An 18,437-nucleotide genomic window follows, 5' to 3' on the forward strand; every position below is an offset into this window, starting at 1 on the left:
GGAGTCTTGGGAGTCACTGGAGCACTTTATGAATATTCTAAATACCAACGAGCGAAACATTCAACCTTCCTTTTCTATTAGAACAGAAGAGATAAACTTTCTGGATCTGACAATTTTAGTAAGGGAAGGAGAATTGTATACCAAAACATTCTTTAAAGCTATGGATAGAATTAGTTATATTCCTTTGGCAAGTTGCCATCATCCCACTTGGCTACATAATATCCCGAAGGGGCAATTTACGAGAATTAAAACGGAACTGCACATCTAGAACAAGCAGCTACTCTTAAAAATAATTTTTTTAGAGAAAGGGTATAATGAAAAGGTTCTAGAAAAACTATTGTAGAAGTGGGGAATATGGAAAGAAGTAGTTTGTTAGCTGTTAAAACAGTGAAAGAAAATGGAATGCCCATTTATTGCGAGTTATTCCAACAAGGATTATCAATATAAGGGTATTATTAAGAAAAGACGGGCAATTTTAAAGTCTTATCCGGTTTAAAACAAAATGCTTCCAGACAAACCTGAGGTTATTTTAAGAAGGGAGCCTAACTTCAGGGATAAACTAGCCCACAATGTCGTAGATCCACCTAAAAAGGTATCTTTTTTAGGGAATGAAAAGGTTTTTATCCTTATAATAACTGTGCAATATGTAAATTGAGCCATACAAGGTTAAATAAAATTAATCATTTCTCTTCAAATAGTATGGGTAAATCTTATGATACAGAATCCTTTATTAAATGCATTCCACCTGTGACTCAGACTGTCAGGACTAACCGAGAGAGGAAGCATTGGCTCTGCAGCGTGCTTCCTCCAGCGCGGCGCCATTCCTCACACTGTGTCTCAAGCCAGCATTCCCACCAGCAGTACCCACAGCAGTACCAGCCAGCATTTCCCACCAGCAGTACCCACAGCAGTACCAGCCAGCATTTCCCACTAGCAATACCCACAGCAGCACCAGCCAGCAATACCCACAGCAGCACCCGCCAGCATTTCCCACCAGCAGTAGCCACAGCAGTACCATCCAGCAGTACCCCTCAGCAGTATCAGCCAACAGTACCAGCCAACAGTACCCACCAACAGTACCAGCCAGCTGTACCCACCAACAGTACCAGCCAGCTGTACCCACCAACAGTACCAGCCAGCTGTACCCACCAGCAGTACCAGCCAGCATTTCCCGCCAGCAGTACCAGCAGTCCCCGCCAGCAGTACCCGCCAGCAGCCAACAACCAGTTGCGAGTAGAAACATCATCAATACCAGCTAACATCACACACCTGACCAAAGAGAAGCAGTTCCAGCCATCACATTAGGGGTGAGTTAATTAAATGTTTGACCAAATATAACAACAGGCTAATTTTTAAGTTGATAATTTTGTACGGCCCCCGAACAATGTTATAATTATCCAAATGGCCCTTGGCAGAAAAAAGGTTACCCACCCCTGAATTAAAGACATACTTTCCCTTCGGACAGAATATTGAATGGGATATTAATTGCTTCATAGATAATAGCGGATTATTTACTGAATGTTTTTTATGGCTAATGCCAATATGAATTTTATTAGTGATTTGTTGTTATTGTTATGACATGTATAGCCTATAAGATCCATTCCAATACTTTTATGTAGATGTCTTTATAGATATCACCTTATCTATTTCCATGTTTTCGCTGCTAGTCAATTTGAATTTAATTCACTCTCTGTTTGTTCTAACGTAATATTGAATCGGCTGGAGCGCTATGATCTTCCCGGTTCTACATCAAAATGTCGTCTTTGTTTACATTTAAATACCTAAGAGAAAATGGCGCCGTAACCGGAAGTGACGTATTGCTCTACGAGAAAATGGCGCTGAAATCGGATAAGACGTTTAAAACTACTCCGCTTGTAGGCTATATTTGTAGAGCCATTCACAACGCATATGTGAGGCCCCTGAGGACGAGCATTGGCTGGAAATGTGTTGAGTGGTACTACTCACGTGACATCACGCCGCTACGAGTGTCGATCGTGGCGGCGTTTCACAAGTGAGTGTCTTTTAATCTTTGTATGCAAAATACATGTTTATAACTTGGCGATTTTAATAAAAGATGCTACAATATTATACCCTGTTTGTTTTGTTGGGCATCATGATGCGGTGAGAGTGATTGACGGTCCCCCAGCAATACACAGTTTGAGACCCTTGGGACGCTGATGTGGAAGTCCATCTACCCCTTGTGGCATTTATGTGTTGGTGCTCATTGAACTCAATTTTCTGGTGAGTTTTCACTGCATGCGGGGAAGATGGAGTGCAGCACTGGAATTTTACGTTTGTATTATCATGGGTGCTCTATTCCTATCAGCTTTGCAAATATTCAAATAATATGGAAGGTAGTGTAGGACTCTCGCGCTATCACTATGATGAAAAAGGACGGCCCAAACAAAGCTGGCAAACACCGATGAAGCAAAAGCCAAGCGATTGTAGTATATAAAAATAATATGTGAAGTCCTGCGCTGTAGGGCTAGTAATACGCAAATAACAGTGACTAAACATATAATGTGAAAGTACAATCTTCAATAGCTGAAACTCAAAAGCTGATGTAAATCAATGGTGTAATACAAATAAGGAAAATAAATAATGAATGAAGTCATGTGTTGTGGCGTAACGCGTAGGGCATCGGCATACCGGAAGAGATGTGTGATCGAGCTCAGGGCTCGTGGATGTATTACATTTGAATGCTTTTTTAAAAGAGAGAGAGTACCCTGCTGTCATTCCCTAATAAAATTGACCAAACGATATTACGCTATGGAGCTTTATCTTCTTGCCTATATATAATACGGAGTGGACTAGAAATCAAAGGAAGAGGAATATAGAAGACACATCTTTAACCCTAGATGTCCTGGGAATTAAGTAGCAAAGAAAGATTTATTTAATGCGGTTACCTTACGGCAGTAACGTGAGAGGCCTGTGAACACAAAGGTGTCATCTGCACTGAAGATTCACAAATTTTGGGTTGTAGTCACTGTTTGATTACACCGAAGATTCATTATTCAAGTTCTAAATCACTTGATAATCGCACAGCAGTTTCTTTCTTTCATTAGCAGTTCAAAATTCACGTTTAAAATTATTTATGATTGTCACATGGTGAAGGACACAACTTTATATATGATCATTTTGCATGTCAGTTGTCTTTTTATCTGATTCAATTTATTTATTTTCTTTATTTATATTACACCATTGATTTACATCATCATTTAAGTTTCAGCTATTGAAGATTGAATTACTTTCACGTTATTTGTTTATTCACTGTTATTTGCATATTACTAGCCCTACGGCTGCATTCACATGTCAGCTTATAATCGTGGGCAGAACCGCCGCGGTTCCGCCCACAATTCGGAGATTTATTGCAAATCGCGGGGCGCCTAGCGTTGCCCGTTGATTTGCAATAGCCCCCCAAACGCCGAGCGATGTTGCGGCGATTTACGCCCACCGAATCGCGGCAACATCGCGCAAACAAAATCGCGGGACACAATACGCTCCAAAAAAGTACAAGAGCTTCTTTGGAGCGTATTGCGTCCCGCGATTTTGTTTGCGCGATGTTGCCGCGATTCGGCGGGCGTAAATTGCGGCAACATCGCTCGGCGTTTGGGGGGCTATTGCAAATCAACGGGCAACGCTAGGCGTCCCGCGATTTGCAATAAATCTCCGAATCGCGGGCGGAACCGCGGCGGTTCTGCCCGCGATTATAAGCTGACATGTGAATGCAGCCTACAGCGCAGCACTTCACATATTATTTCACTGAACAAAATTATAAACGCAACACTTTTGTTTTTGCCGAAATTTTTCATGAGCTGAACTCAAAGATCTAAGACTATTTCTATGTACACAAAAGGCCGATTTCTCTCAAATATTGTTCAGAAATCTGTCTAAATCTGTGTTAGTGAGCGCTTCTACTTTGCCGAGATAATCCATCCACCTCACAGGTGTGGCTTATCAAGATGCTGATTAGACAGCATGATTATTGCACAGGTGTGCCTTAGGCTGGTCACAGTAAAAGTTTTATCACCCAGCACAATGCCACAGATGTCGCAAGTTTTGAGGGAGCGTGCAATTGGCATGCTGAGTGCAGGAATGTCCACCAGAGCTGTTGCCCCAGAATTGAATGTTAATTTCTCTACCATAAGCCGTCTCCAAAGGCTCTTCATAGAATTAGGCAGTACATCCCACCATCCTCGCAACCGCAGACTACGTGTAACCACACCAGCCCAGGACCTCCCCATCCAGCATCTTCACCTACAAGATCGTCTGAGAGTAGCCCAGGACCTCCACATCCAGCATCTTCACCTACAGGATGGTCTGAGACCAGCCCAGGACCTCCACATCCAGCATCTTCATCTACAAGATGGTCTGAGACCAGCCCAGGACCTCCACATCCAGCATCTTCACCTACAAGATGGTCTGAGACCAGCCCAGGACCTCAAAACCCAGCATTTCACCTACAAGATGGTCTGAGACCAGCCCAGGATCTCCCCATCAAGCATTTCACCTACAAGATGGTCTGAGAGCAGCCCAGGACCTCCACATCCAGCATCTTCACCTACAAGATGGTCTGAGAGCAGCCCAGGACCTCCACATCCAGCATCTTCACCTACAAGATGGTCTGAGACCAGCCCAGGACCTCCACATCCAGCATCTTCACCTACAAGATGGTCTGAGACCAGCCCAGGACCTCCACATCCAGCATCTTCACCTACAAGATGGTCTGAGACCAGCTTAGGACCTCCACATCCAGCATCTTCACCTACAAGATGGTCTGAGACCAGCCCAGTACCTCCACATCCAGCATCTTCACCTCCAAGATGGTCTGAGACCAGCCCAGGACCTCAAAACCCAGCATTTCACCTACAAGATGGTCTGAGAGCAGCCCAGGATCTCCCCATCCAGCATTTCACCTACAAGATGGTCTGAGAGCAGCCCAGGACCTCCACATCCAGCATCTTCACCTACAAGATGGTCTGAGACCAGCCCAGGACCTCCACATCCAGCATCTTCACCTACAAGATGGTCTGAGACCAGCCCAGGATCTCCCCATCAAGCATTTCACCTACAAGATGGTCTGAGAGCAGCCCAGGACCTCCACATCCAGCATCTTCACCTACAAGATGGTCTGAGACCAGCTTAGGACCTCCACATCCAGCATCTTCACCTACAAGATGGTCTGAGACCAGCCCAGTACCTCCACATCCAGCATCTTCACCTCCAAGATGGTCTGAGAGCAGCCCAGGACCTCCACATCCAGCATCTTCACCTACAAGATGGTCTGAGACCAGCCCAGGACCTCAAAATCCAGCATTTCACCTACAAGATGGTCTGAGACCAGCCCAGGATCTCCCCATCCAGCATTTCACCTACAAGATGGTCTGAGAGCAGCCCAGGACCTCCACATCCAGCATCTTCACCTACAAGATGGTCTGAGACCAGCCCAGGACCTCCACATCCAGCATCTTCACCTACAAGATGGTCTGAGACCAGCCCAGGACCTCCACATCCAGCATCTTCACCTACAAGATGGTCTGAGACCAGCTTAGGACCTCCACATCCAGCATCTTCACCTACAAAATGGTCTGAGAGCAGCCCAGGACCTCCACATCCAGCATCTTCACCTCCAAGATGGTCTGAGAGCAGCCCAGTACCTCCCCATCCAGCATCTTCACCTCCAAGATGGTCTGAGACCAGCTTAGGACCTCCACATCCAGCATCTTCACCTACAAGATGGTCTGAGACCAGCTTAGGACCTCCACATCCAGCATCTTCACCTACAAGATGGTCTGAGACCAGCCCAGGACCTCCACATCCAGCATCTTCACCTACAAGATGGTCTGAGACCAGCCCAGGACCTCCACATCCAGCATCTTCACCTACAAGATGGTCTGAGACCAGCTTAGGACCTCCACATCCAGCATCTTTACCTACAAGATGGTCTGAGACCAGCCCAGGACTTCCACATCCAGCATCTTCAGCTACAAGATGGTCTGAGACCAGCCCAGCACCTCCACATCCAGCATCTTCACCTCCAAGATGGTCTGAGAGCAGCCCAGGACCTCCACATCCAGCATTTTCACCTACAAGATGGTCTGAGACCAGCTTAGGACCTCCACATCCAGCATCTTCACCTCCAAGATGGTCTGAGACCAGCTTAGGACCTCCACATCCAGCATCTTCACCTACAAGATGGTCTGAGACCAGCCCAGGACCTCCACATCCAGCATCTTCACCTACAAGATGGTCTGAGACCAGCTTAGGACCTCCACATCCAACATCTTCACCTACAAGATGGTCTGAGACCAGCCCAGGAACTCCACATCCAGCATCATCACCTACAAGATGGTCTGAGACCAGCCCAGGACTTCCACATCCAGCATTTTCATCTACAAGATGGTCTGAGACCAGCTTAGGACCTCCACATCCAGCATCTTCACCTCCAAGATGGTCTGAGACCAGCTTAGGACCTCCACATCCAGCATCTTCACCTACAAGATGGTCTGAGACCAGCCCAGGACTTCCACATCCAGCATCCTCAGCTACAAGATGGTCTGAGACCAGCCCAGGACCTCCACATCCAGCATCTTCACCTACAAGAAGCTCATCTGCATGCTCCTCGTCCTCATCGGGGTCTCCACCTGACTGCAGTTCATCCTCATAATTGACTTGAGTGGGCAAAGGCTCACATTCAATGGCTTCTGGGACTTTGGAGAGGTGTTCTTTTCAAGGATAAATCCTGGTTTTCTTAGATCTTTGAGTTCAGGTCATTAAAAATGGGGGCAAAAACAAGTTTTGCGTTTATAATTTTGTTCAGTATATATTCAAATAATATACTGCACTATGAACAATTTTTATAGTCTCTTCATGGTATGATGGTGAACGAGATGCAAGCACTCTTCAATAATAACAGGCCCCTTTGGAAACCTGCACAGATATCTTTATAGGTATACAGAGACTTTATCATTTTGAGTGAAGGAGGGTCACAGTTGGACTTTTTATGGACTTCCTTTGAGTACTATTACACTAATGTGGACTATTGCATTTGGTGTTCTATGATTTTATAGAAGTGCTGCAATTTTTAGTACTTTTGGCTTGAAGGCAGTGTGTTTTCCTTTATTGCAAGCAGCTACATTCTATATACTTGCGCTGATCTTTATTTTGAAATATCCAATACCAAGATTTAAAAAAAAAAAAAAAATCTAAATGTATTCATAAATTTAGGCCAATATGTATTCTGCTACATATTTTTGGTAAAAAAATTCCAAAAAGGGTTTATTGATTGGTTTGCGCAAAGTTAATCGCATCTACAAACTATGGGATATACTGGAATTTTTATATATTTTTATATACTAGTAATTCGAGATCGACCGATTATTGGCAAAGTCGATATGTCGAGGGCCGATATGGACTTTCCCCGATATATCGGAATCTGCTTTTTATTTACCGATATTGCCAATATTTCGGGAAAGTGCTTGTACCGGGGTGATGCCTGCAGCTAGAGGCATCACCCCGGTACCAGCGTCCATGGCCGCTCGGCTGTCATTACAAGGAGCGGGAGGGGACGTCCCCCCCCCCTCCCACCGCCTTCCGCGGCTCGCCCGGGTCTCCCACCCACTGAAAAAAAAAGGGATTTATGGTGATAGGAATAAAAGTTATTAACCGGTTGCCGACCGCCGCACGACTATATACTGCGGCGGTCAGCCCCGGCCAGGCAGAGTGACGTATCGGTACGTCACTCGCCTGTCACTGACTTGCGAGCCTATCGCGGGCGGGAAAGTGTCAAAAATGTCAGTCAAGGGTCCGATCTGACCGCCGCAATGTCGCAGTACCGAAAAAAAAAAAATCGCAGATCGCCGCCATTACGCGTTAAAAAAAAAACACCAAAAATGACAAAAATCTTTCCCTTTGTTAGTAAACGCGATAACTTTTGCGCAAACCAATCAAAATACGCTTTTTGCGATTTTTTTTTACCAAACATAGGTAGCATAAAACAAATTGGCCGAAAAATGTTAAAAAATTTTGATTTTTACTTTTTTTTTTGGGGAATTTCATATAAAAAAATGTGAAAAATATTGTTATTTTTGCAAAATTTACGCTCTTTTTTTGTTTATAGCGCGTGATCAAAAAATCGCACAGGTGATCAAATACCACCAAAAGAAAGCTCTGTTTGTGGGAAAAAAAAGGACATCAAATTCGTTTAGGTACAGCGTCGCACGACCGCGCAATTGTCCGTTAAAGTCACGCAGTAAAAAAATCGCAAAAAAACCCCTGGTCCTTTAGCAGCCAAATCCTCCGGGGCTTAAGTGGTTAATAAAAAAAAGGGGGATTTTTTGTGATAGGAATAAAAGTTATTAAAAAAAAAAAAAAAAGGGATTTACTGTAATAAAAATAACTTTTATTCCTATCACAACAAATGTAGACATCCCTAGTGATAGAAATAATAAGGCATGACAGGTCCTCTTTATGGAAACATGTGGGGTCCTATATCTCCACCCTGGAAAGCATGAGATCAAAAAAAGAAAAAACCCATTGAGCTCTGTTGTCTAGGGAAAAAAAGCCATCTACCAGAGGCAGAAGTGACGTCATGACGTCACTTCGGACTCCCAGGACCATAAAGATGGACCAGCTCTGTGGTAATCCGGCGCCACAGATCACACGGCAGATCCCGGAGAGGTGCCAACAGGTGGCAGGAGGGGGGACGTCCCCTCCTCCTGCCTGTAAAAGCAATCCAGCGGCTAATCAGCCACTAGGATGGCTTTTATTACAGTGCAGGGAATCGCTGGCAGAAAAAAAAAAAAGATATCTGGATGATGCCTGCAGCTGCACCCGTCATCCAGATATCCCCACTATGACATCATAAGATGATACAGGCAGGAAGTGATTAATAACTAGTGACTCATCTTCTATAACAGTGATGGTGAACCTTGGCACCCCAGATGTTTTGGAACTACATTTCCCATGATGCTCATGCACTCTGCAGTATAGTGGAGCATCATGGGAAGTGTAGTTCTAAAACATCTGGGGTGCCAAGGTTTGCCATCACTGTTCTATAAGATAATGACAACAGACACCTGGCTGCTCAGTACCCCCCGGGCAATGGCAGGCAGGACTTCCTGTGCTTTGTAGTTCTCCAAGGCTGCTGAGTCTTAGGTGCAGCATGCTGGATAACACACATTATGACAAACGTCTTCCAGAATAATCCACCATTCATGTGTGCAGGTATTGTCACTTCCCTAAGCAGATTCGTCCGATCCTCCCGTCTACTCGGCTTATGATGACCTCACCATGACTCAGGAGGTGAGCGATCCGGTTTCTAACATGAGACTGCTCTACAACACATGACAATGACAGCACCTCGCCCCTCCCCCCCCAGCACACACCACACTATTTCTGGTGACTTCTACATGAAATTTTACCCAGTATTAAACCTAAAAGCAAACATGTATTATATTGCAGATTACCAAGTCTTAGATGTGACGGCTGCATTCACTTTCTTTTTAAGCTTTCTTTCTTCTATTTTCATCTGGTGATCTGGCCAGTAAGTCTGTTGCTTTTCAATAGAAAAGCTTGTTTGCAGTTAAAGGGATGAGACAAACCACTTAACACTGACCAGATGCTTACAATGATCAGCTTTTATTTATTTATATAAAGTCTTTATCCCAAAAGGAGAAAAACTGCTGTAATGGATTATAAAGTGTGAGCTGGAGTCTGGCTTCAGTTTGTTAGTGTATTTAAATCTGCAAATACATTTAACACCAACCTCCCCCCTAGAATGCTGCTGTCTACTGTGCCCCCTATGCTCAATTATCCAGAGTGAGGGCACTCTAATACAGGAGTTGTGCTACTGACCAGACCCCCAGATAAAAACAGAGGGGATAAAAAGCCTAAAAAAGAAAACAAATAAAGCCACCATGTTCTAATTGCCTGCTCTGTGCAGTGGTTTTGCACAGAGCAGCCCCAATCCTCTTCTCCTCAGGTTCCCCACCGATGCTCTTGGCTCCTCCCCCTTCACTGGTGCCACCAAAAGCAAGTAGCTTGCTACGGGGGCTCTGGTGCATGCTCGTTCCCGAGCCTCGCTCTAGGCATCCATAAGACACAGAGCCCCCCTCCGCTTTCTCCTCATTGGCTCACTGGCTGTGGTTGACAATCATTGGCTCCCGCTGCTGTCTCAGCCGAAGAAAAGATGGGAGTCCCAGGACAGCCGAGACTCTTGCACATCGCTGGATCAAGGTAGCGCTCAGGTGAGTATTAGAGGGGGCTGTGGGGGGGGGAGAAGCTGTGGGGGGAGTCAGCAGTATCCACAGCAGTACCCACGACAGTACCAGCCAGCAGTACCCACAGCAGTACCAACCTGAGCCAGCAGTGCCAGCCTGAGTCAGCAGTACCCACAACAGTACCAGCCAGCAGTACCAACCCGAACCAGCAGTACCAGCCTGAGTCAGCAGTACCCACAACAGTACCAGCCAGCATTACCAGCCTGAGTCAGAGGTACCCACTGCAGTACCCACGACAGTACCAGCCAGCAGTACCCACAGCAGTACCAACCTGAGCCAGCAGTACCAGCCTGAGTCAGCAGTACCCACAATAGTACCAGCCAGCAGTACTAACCTGAGCCAGCAGTACCAGCCAGCAGTACCCACAGCATTTCCCACCAGCAGTACCAGCCCGCAATTACCACCAGCAGTATCAGCCAGCATTTCCCACCTGCATTTCCCACCAGCAGTACCAGCCTGCAGTACCCACAGCATTTCCCACCAGCAGTACCCACAGCATTTCCCACCAGCAGTACCAGCCTGCAGTACCCACAGCATTTCCCACCAGCAGTACCAGCCTGCAGTACCCACAGCATTTCCCACCAGCAGTACTCACAGAATTTCCCACCAGCAGTACCAGCCTGCAGTACCCACAGCATTTCCCACCAGCAGTACCAGCCTGCAGTACCCACAGCATTTCCCACCAGCAGTACCAGCCAGAAATGAACACCAGCAGTATCAGCCAGCATTTCCCACCAGCAGTACCAGCCAGCAGTACCCACCAGCAGTTCTTTTCAAAACTTACCACCGCAAAGAGTCGACTGCGCTCCAGACTGACTGACGCAAACCATGAAAACCAGTTGCGAGTAACATCATCATCAATACCAGCTAACATCACACACCTCACCAAAGAGAAGCAGTTCCAGACATCACATTAGGGGTGAGTTAATTAAATGTTTGACCAAATATAACAGGCTCATTTTTAGGTTGATAATTTTGTACGGCCCCCCCAAATGATTTTATAAATATCCAAATGGCCCTTGGCAGAAAAAAGGTTCCCCACCCCTGGTCTAAACCGTTGCATGATGTTTTGGGTAAATATTCGGGTCATTGTTCATGTAGTGACTGACATACTTCTCAAGTGTATAAAAAGTTTGTATTCTTGTTCAATTAATCAGTTTGAGAGTTTGCAGCTTAAAACGAGTGCGGTCTAGTTCTTGGTTGCAATAGGCGGCTAGAATATCTGATATCTATGTTCAAGACTGGAGGAAGCCGTATACTGATGGAAGAACGCAAGCACATTGTGCGTCGGTCCCGTCACAACTCACACCCCTGATTGCCTCTTGGCACCAGCTGGAGCCATTGGGCCAATCAGGAGATGGAGAGGGCGGGGTCATGCCGCTGCTGAATGATTTACTAAGAAAAATACCTCTCCAGAGGAGAACAAAACCACACAAGCAAAAAATATACTCCTGAAATGACAGATTGGACCCAGAGGTTTGGGAACTGGTGCAAACATAAAGAGAAACAGGTCCAGGCTTCACCTGTCATGGTGAGCATAACTGGAAGGGCCTGGGAACCACAGCAAAGGACCACAGCCTTGGACCTGTATAGCATCTCATAGCTAACTATACACATTGCGCTTAGTGCCAAGCTAAGTGCCCACCGGAGGATCCAGTGGTCCAAGCAAACATTACAGGCCGACCCCACATTATGAGGCTCAGAGAAGTACGCAGTTAGATCTGGATAGCTTCAAATAAACAAAACGGAATGGTTTACTAAGAAAAATACTTCTCCAGAGGAGAACAAAACCACACAAGTGAAAAATTAAGTTCATTTTCACAGAGGGACATTGTTATTGTAGGTAGGTAGGCCTCATTCAAACACTCACCTACCTCTGCAATTCATGTGTAATCTGTGTCTTTGAGCAGCTGGAGCCACCAGTTGCCCATTCATGTCTATGGGTAAGCGATGGCTTTATGGACACAGCCAGAAAGCCAGCCCAGAGAGTGGCCCAGCATGCAGACAGTGTGGGTTCAGGGCCGCTGACTGGCATGGGTTTCATGCTGGGACGAGAGGTTGTGTCCATGCCGCCACTACATTCCTATAGACGTGAATGGGCTGCACTGCACACAGCAACTGGTGGCTCGAGCCGCTCAATGACACAGCCCATGTATGAACTACAGGGGTAGGTGGCTGTGTGAATGAGGCCTACCTACCTACAATGACATAGTCCCTGGGTGAAAATACAAAAAATTGTTCATGGAGCCCAGCATTGTCTTTCTGGCAGCCACAATGTTCCTTTTACCACACTGCTCTCCTGCCGCCATCTTGGAACGAGATTCCACCCATGCGCAGACAAGTTTTTGGTTTACGACAGTTTATGGGACTGCACAGAGATCCGTGTTGTGTCTGAGACCCCTCCCCCCCCAATTCTCCCCTCCCCATGCATACAGATAAATCTCTAATCCCTGGTAAATGGCTGCGGGGGTAAGTGCCCATGTGCATGAGGCTCCAGAGTGAAAGAGTGAATCGGCACAGATACACATCAGCTGCCAGCCGTTAATGGAAGGTGGAGGGTAAAGGGGTAGCAGTGGAGAGGGGGGGATGGGTGACACCACAAACAAGGAAAGGACAGCAGGGGTGCGGGTAGAATTTGGCTTTACAATCAGATGGAGGTGACATGAGGTTGGGGGCAAAGGGGTGATAGTAGAAATAAGAGGGGGGGGGGGGGTGTCACCACAGTGACAGAGAACAAAGGACAGTTTGGGGGACAGTAAGGAGTCGTGAGTGTAAGGGAATAATGGGGAATCCTACAGAGGCTTTGGATTATGGAGAAGATGGTATGAGACAGGTGGAAGGGGGGGGGGTGGTATGAGACAGGTGGAAGGGGGGGGGAGGATGTTATAAAGACAGGTGGAGGGGGGGAGGATGATATGAGACAGGTGGAAGGGGGGAGGATGGTATGAGACAGGTGGAAGGGGGGGGGAGGATGTTATAAAGACAGGTGGAGGGGGGGAGGATGATATGAGACAGGTGGAAGGGGGGAGGATGGTATGAGACAGGTGGAGGGGGAGGGGGAGGGGGGGGGAGGATGGTATGAGACATGTGGAGGGGGGGATGGTATGAGACAGGTGGAAGGGGGGAGGATGGTATGAGACAGGTGGGGGGGGGGGGGAGGATGGTATGAGACAGGTGGGGGGGGGGAGGATGTTATAAAGATAGGTGGAAGGGGGGGGATGATATGAGACAGGTGGAAGGGGGGAGGATGGTATGAGACAGGTGGAGGGGGAGGGGGGGGGGGGATGGTATGAGACATGTGGAGGGGGGGATGGTATGAGACAGGTGGAAGGGGGGAGGATGGTATGAGACAGGTGGGGGGGGGGAGGATGTTATAAAGATAGGTGGAAGGGGGGGGATGATATGAGACAGGTGGAAGGGGGGAGGATGGTATGAGACTGGGGCATACACTGGGGTGACAGGGGGATAGTAGGGTGACAGATGACAGACCTATCCTGGAATGACAGGTGGATAGCAGGGTGATGGGACTATCCTGGAATAAAGACTGGTGGATAGTTGGGTTACAGATGATGGGACATTTTTGGGAGTCACAGGGGGTAGCAGGCTGACAGATGATGGGACATATACTGGAGCGACAGTCAGGGAGACAGTAGGGTGACAGATGATAGGACTTATACTGGGTAAAAGAAGATAGAGAATAGTCTGGAATGACAGTCAGGTGGATATTAGGATGACGGATGACAACCTTTTTCTGAAATGACAGACCGGTAGATAGTAGGGTGGCAAATAATGGGGCACACACTGGAATCACAGAGGGAAAGTAGGGGGACGAATGAAGGGGTGTATACTGGAGTGACAGTAAGGGAGATAGTGGGTTGACAGATGATAGGGCGTTTACTGGAGGGACAGCTCGATACTAGGGTGATGGATGACAGGCCTATTCTGGAGTGACATAGGGTGGATAGCTGGGTGAAAAATGATGGTGCATACACTGGAGTGACAGGGGGACAGTCGGTGACAAATAATGGGGCATACAGTATCTCACAAAAGTAAGTACACCCCTCACATGTTTGTAAATATTTTATTCTATCTTTTCATGTGACAACACTGAAGAAATGACACTTTGCTACAATGTAAAGTAGTGAGTGTACAGCTTGTATAACAGTGTACATTTGCTGTCCCCTCAAAATAACTCAACACACAGCCATTAATGTCTAAACCGCTGGCAACAAAAGTGAGTACACCCCTAAGTGAAAATGTCCAAATTGGGCCCAAAGTGTCAATATTTTGTGTGGCCGCCATTATTTTCCAGCATTGCCTTAACCCTCTTGGGCATGGAGTTCACCAGAGCCTCACAGGTTGTCACTGGAGTCCTCTTCCACTCCTCCATGGTGACATCACAGAGCTGGTGGATGTTAGAGACCTTGCGCTCCTCCACCTTCCGTTTGAGGATGCCCCACAGATGCTCAGTAGGGTTTAGGTCTGGAGACATGCTTGGCAAGTCCATCACCTTTACCCTCAGCTTCTTTATCAAGGCAGTGGTCATCTTGGAGGTGTTTGGGGTCATTATGTTGGAATGCTGCCCTGCAGCCCAGTCTCTGAAGGGAGGGATCATGCTCTGCTTCAGTATGTCACAGTACATGTTGGCATTCATGGTTCCCTCAATGAACTGTAGCTCCCCAGTGGCGGCAGCACTCATGCAGCCCCAGACCATGACACTCCCACCACCATGCTTGTCTGTAGGCAACACACACTTGTCTTTGTACTCCTCACCTGGTTGCCGCCACACACGCTGGACACCATCTGAACCAAATAAGTTTATCTTGGTCTCATCAGAGCACAGGAGATGGTTCCAGTAATCCATGTCCTTAGTCTGTTTGTCTTCAGCAAACTGTTTGCGGACTTTCTTGTGAATCATCTTTAGAAGAGGCTTCCTTCTGGGATGACAGCCATGCAGATCAATTTGATGCAGTGTGCGGCGTATGGTCTGAGCACTGACAGGCTGACCCCCCCACCCCTTCATCTCTGCAGTAATTCTGGCAGCACTCATACCTCTATTTCCCAAAGACAACCTCTGGATATGACGCTGAGCACGTGCACTCAACTTCTTTGGTCGACCATGGCGAGGCCTGTTCTGAGTGGAACCTGTGCTGTTAAACTGCTGTATGGTCTTGGCCACCGTGCTGCAGCTCAGTTTCAGGGTCTTGGCAATCTTCTTATAGCCCAGGCCATCTTTATGTAGAGCAACAATTCTTTTTTTCAGATCCTCAGAGAGTTCTTTGCCATGAGGTGCCATGTTGAACTTCCAGTGACCAGTATGAGAGAGTGAGAGCGATAACACAAAATATAACACACCTGCTCCCCATTCACACCTGAGACCTTGTAACACTAACGAGTCACATGACACTGGGGAGGGAAAATGGCTAATTGGGCCCAATTTGGGCATTTCCACTTAGGGGTGTACTCACTTTTGTTGCCAGCGTTTAGACATTAATGGCTGTGTGTTGAGTTATTTTGAGGGGACAGTAAATTTACACTGTTATACAAGCTGTACACTCACTACTTTACATTGTAGCAAAGTGTAATTTCTTCAGTGTTGTCACATAAAAAGATATAATAAAATATTTACAAACATGTGAGGGGTGTACTTACTTTTGTGAGATACTGTGTATTGGAATGACAGGGGGATAGTAGGGTGACAGATGATGGGGAATACACTGGGGTGACAGATGATGGGGAATACACTGGGGTGACAGATGATGGAGTATACACTGGGGTGACAGGGGGATAGTAGAGTGACAGATGATGGAGTATACACTGGGGTGACAGGGGGATAGTAGGGTGACAGATGATGGAGTATACACGGGGGTGACAGATGATGGGGAATACACTGGGGTGACAGGGGGATAGTAGGGTGACAGATGATGGGGAATACACTGGGGTGACAGATGATGGGGAATACACTGGGGTGACAGGGGGATAGTAGGGTGACAGATGATGGGGAATACACTGGGGTGACAGATGATGGGGAATACACTGGGGTGACAGGGGATAGTAGGGTGACAGATGATGGGGAATACACTGGGGTGACAGATGATGGGGAATACACTGGGGTGACAGATGATGGAGTATACACTGGGGTGACAGATGATGGAGTATACACTGGGGTGACAGGGGATAGTAGGGTGACAGATGATGGAGTATACACTGGGGTGACAGGGAGATAGTAGGGTGACAGATGATGGAGTATACACTGAGGTGACAGATGATGGGGAATACACTGGGGTGACAGGGGGATAGTAGGGTGACAGATGATGGGGAATACACTGGGGTGACAGATGATGGGGAATACACTGGGGTGACAGATGATGGAGTATACACTGGGGTGACAGATGATGGGGAATACACTGGGGTGACAGATGATGGGGAATACACTGGGGTGACAGATGATGGAGAATACACTGGGGTGACAGATGATGGGGAATACACTGGGGTGACAGATGATGGGGAATACACTGGGGTGACAGGGGATAGTAGGGTGACAGATGATATATTGGGGTGATAGGAGGGGGCAGTGGGGTGACAGTTGGGGTAATAGGGGGACAGAGGGGGCAGTAATGGGGGAAGGGCACAGGGTGTCAGGCAGTGGGGGATCATGGACTGGAGTCCAGGGGGAGGGGAGAGATTTGGGGTGACAGAAGGCTGTCAGGTGACCCGGCAGGGGGCGTGTCTCTCTCACCTTGCTCAGCATCTTCTTGAGCTGGGCCTCGGGCACCGCCATGGTGATGGGGGTCCCTCCGTCCTCTCCGCTCACTCCTCGGACCAAACCCAACCGAGCCGGAAACCCAGCTGTCCGCACCGCCACTTCCGCTTCTGGCGGCTGCGTCACTTCCCTGGATACAGGCCACTGTCACCGTGGTGACCACAGCCGAGACCGACGCCGCCATCTTGGAGAAGGGCAGGAAGCGACTTCTTTCACTCCTCCCTCCTTCTCTGCCTCTGACAGGATGGACAGCATGGGGGAGAACTGTGTGACTGATACTCCTATGTACAATATTACAGCTCCCCCATCACTTTTATGTGACCCCAATACCTTCCATTCCCATCACCCTACTGTCATCCCTTCCATTACCTGCCACCCCACCCCCATCCCTCCCAACACTGTCACCAACCTGTCCCCTCTTCTCTGTATGTAACCCCCCCATCCCTCTATGTAACCCCCCCATCCCTCTATGTAACCCCCATCCCTTTATGTAACCCCCCCATACCTCTATGTAACCCCCAATACCCCCATACCTCTATGTAACCCCCCCATACCTCTATGTAACCCCCCCATACCTCTATGTAACTCCCCCATACCTCTATGTAACTCCCCCATACCTCTATGTAACCGCCCATATCTCTATGTAACCCCCAATACCCCAATCCCTGTATGTACCCCTCCATACCTCTATGTAACTCCCATATCTCTATGTAACCCCCCATATCTCTATGTAACCCCCCCCATCCCTCTATGTAACCCCCATCCCTTTATGTAACCCCCCCATACCTCTATGTAACCCCCAATACCCCCATCCCTGTATGTAACCCCCATACCTCTATGTAACCCCCCCATACCTCTATGTAACCCCCCCATACCTCTATGTAACCCCCATCCCTGTATGTAACCCCCCATACCTCTATGTAACCCCCCCCCCATACCTCTATGTAACTCCCCATTCCTCTATGTAACCCCCCCCATACCTCTATGTAACTCCCCATCCCTCTATGTAACCCCCAATACCCCCATCCCTGTATGTAACCCCCCCATACCTCTATGTAACCGCCCATATCTCTATGTAACCCCCGATACCCCAATCCCTGTATGTACCCCTCCATACCTCTATGTAACTCCCATACCTCTATGTAACCCCCCATATCTCTATGTAACCCCCCCCCCCACATACCTCTATGTAACCCCCATCCCTGTATTTAACCCCCCATACCTCTATGTAACCCCCAAATACCCCCATCCCTTTATGTAACCCCCCCCCCCCATAGCTCTATGTAGCCCCCCATACCTCTATGTAACCACCCCTTACCTCTATGTAACCCCCATACCTCTATGTAACCCTCATCCCTGTATGTAACCCCCCATACCTCTATGTAACCCCCATC

General features: G+C 47.6%; 1 protein-coding gene across 1 annotated transcript in view; it reads right to left on the minus strand.

The window, feature by feature from the left end:
* TSG101 (tumor susceptibility 101) overlaps window positions 1-17,152 on the minus strand; it is a 75,094-nt gene extending 57,942 nt beyond the window's left edge. The window contains exon 1 of the mRNA XM_082269991.1: window positions 17,020-17,152. Coding sequence (XP_082126117.1) covers window positions 17,020-17,061 — 42 coding nt within the window. The 5' untranslated portion in view covers window positions 17,062-17,152. The remainder of the gene's footprint in view (window positions 1-17,019) is intronic.
* Between the last annotated feature and the right edge of the window lie 1,285 nt (window positions 17,153-18,437).

This window comes from Pelophylax lessonae (genome assembly GCF_965119305.1).
Source record: "Pelophylax lessonae genome assembly, chromosome: 10".
Lineage (NCBI taxonomy): Eukaryota > Metazoa > Chordata > Amphibia > Anura > Ranidae > Pelophylax > Pelophylax lessonae.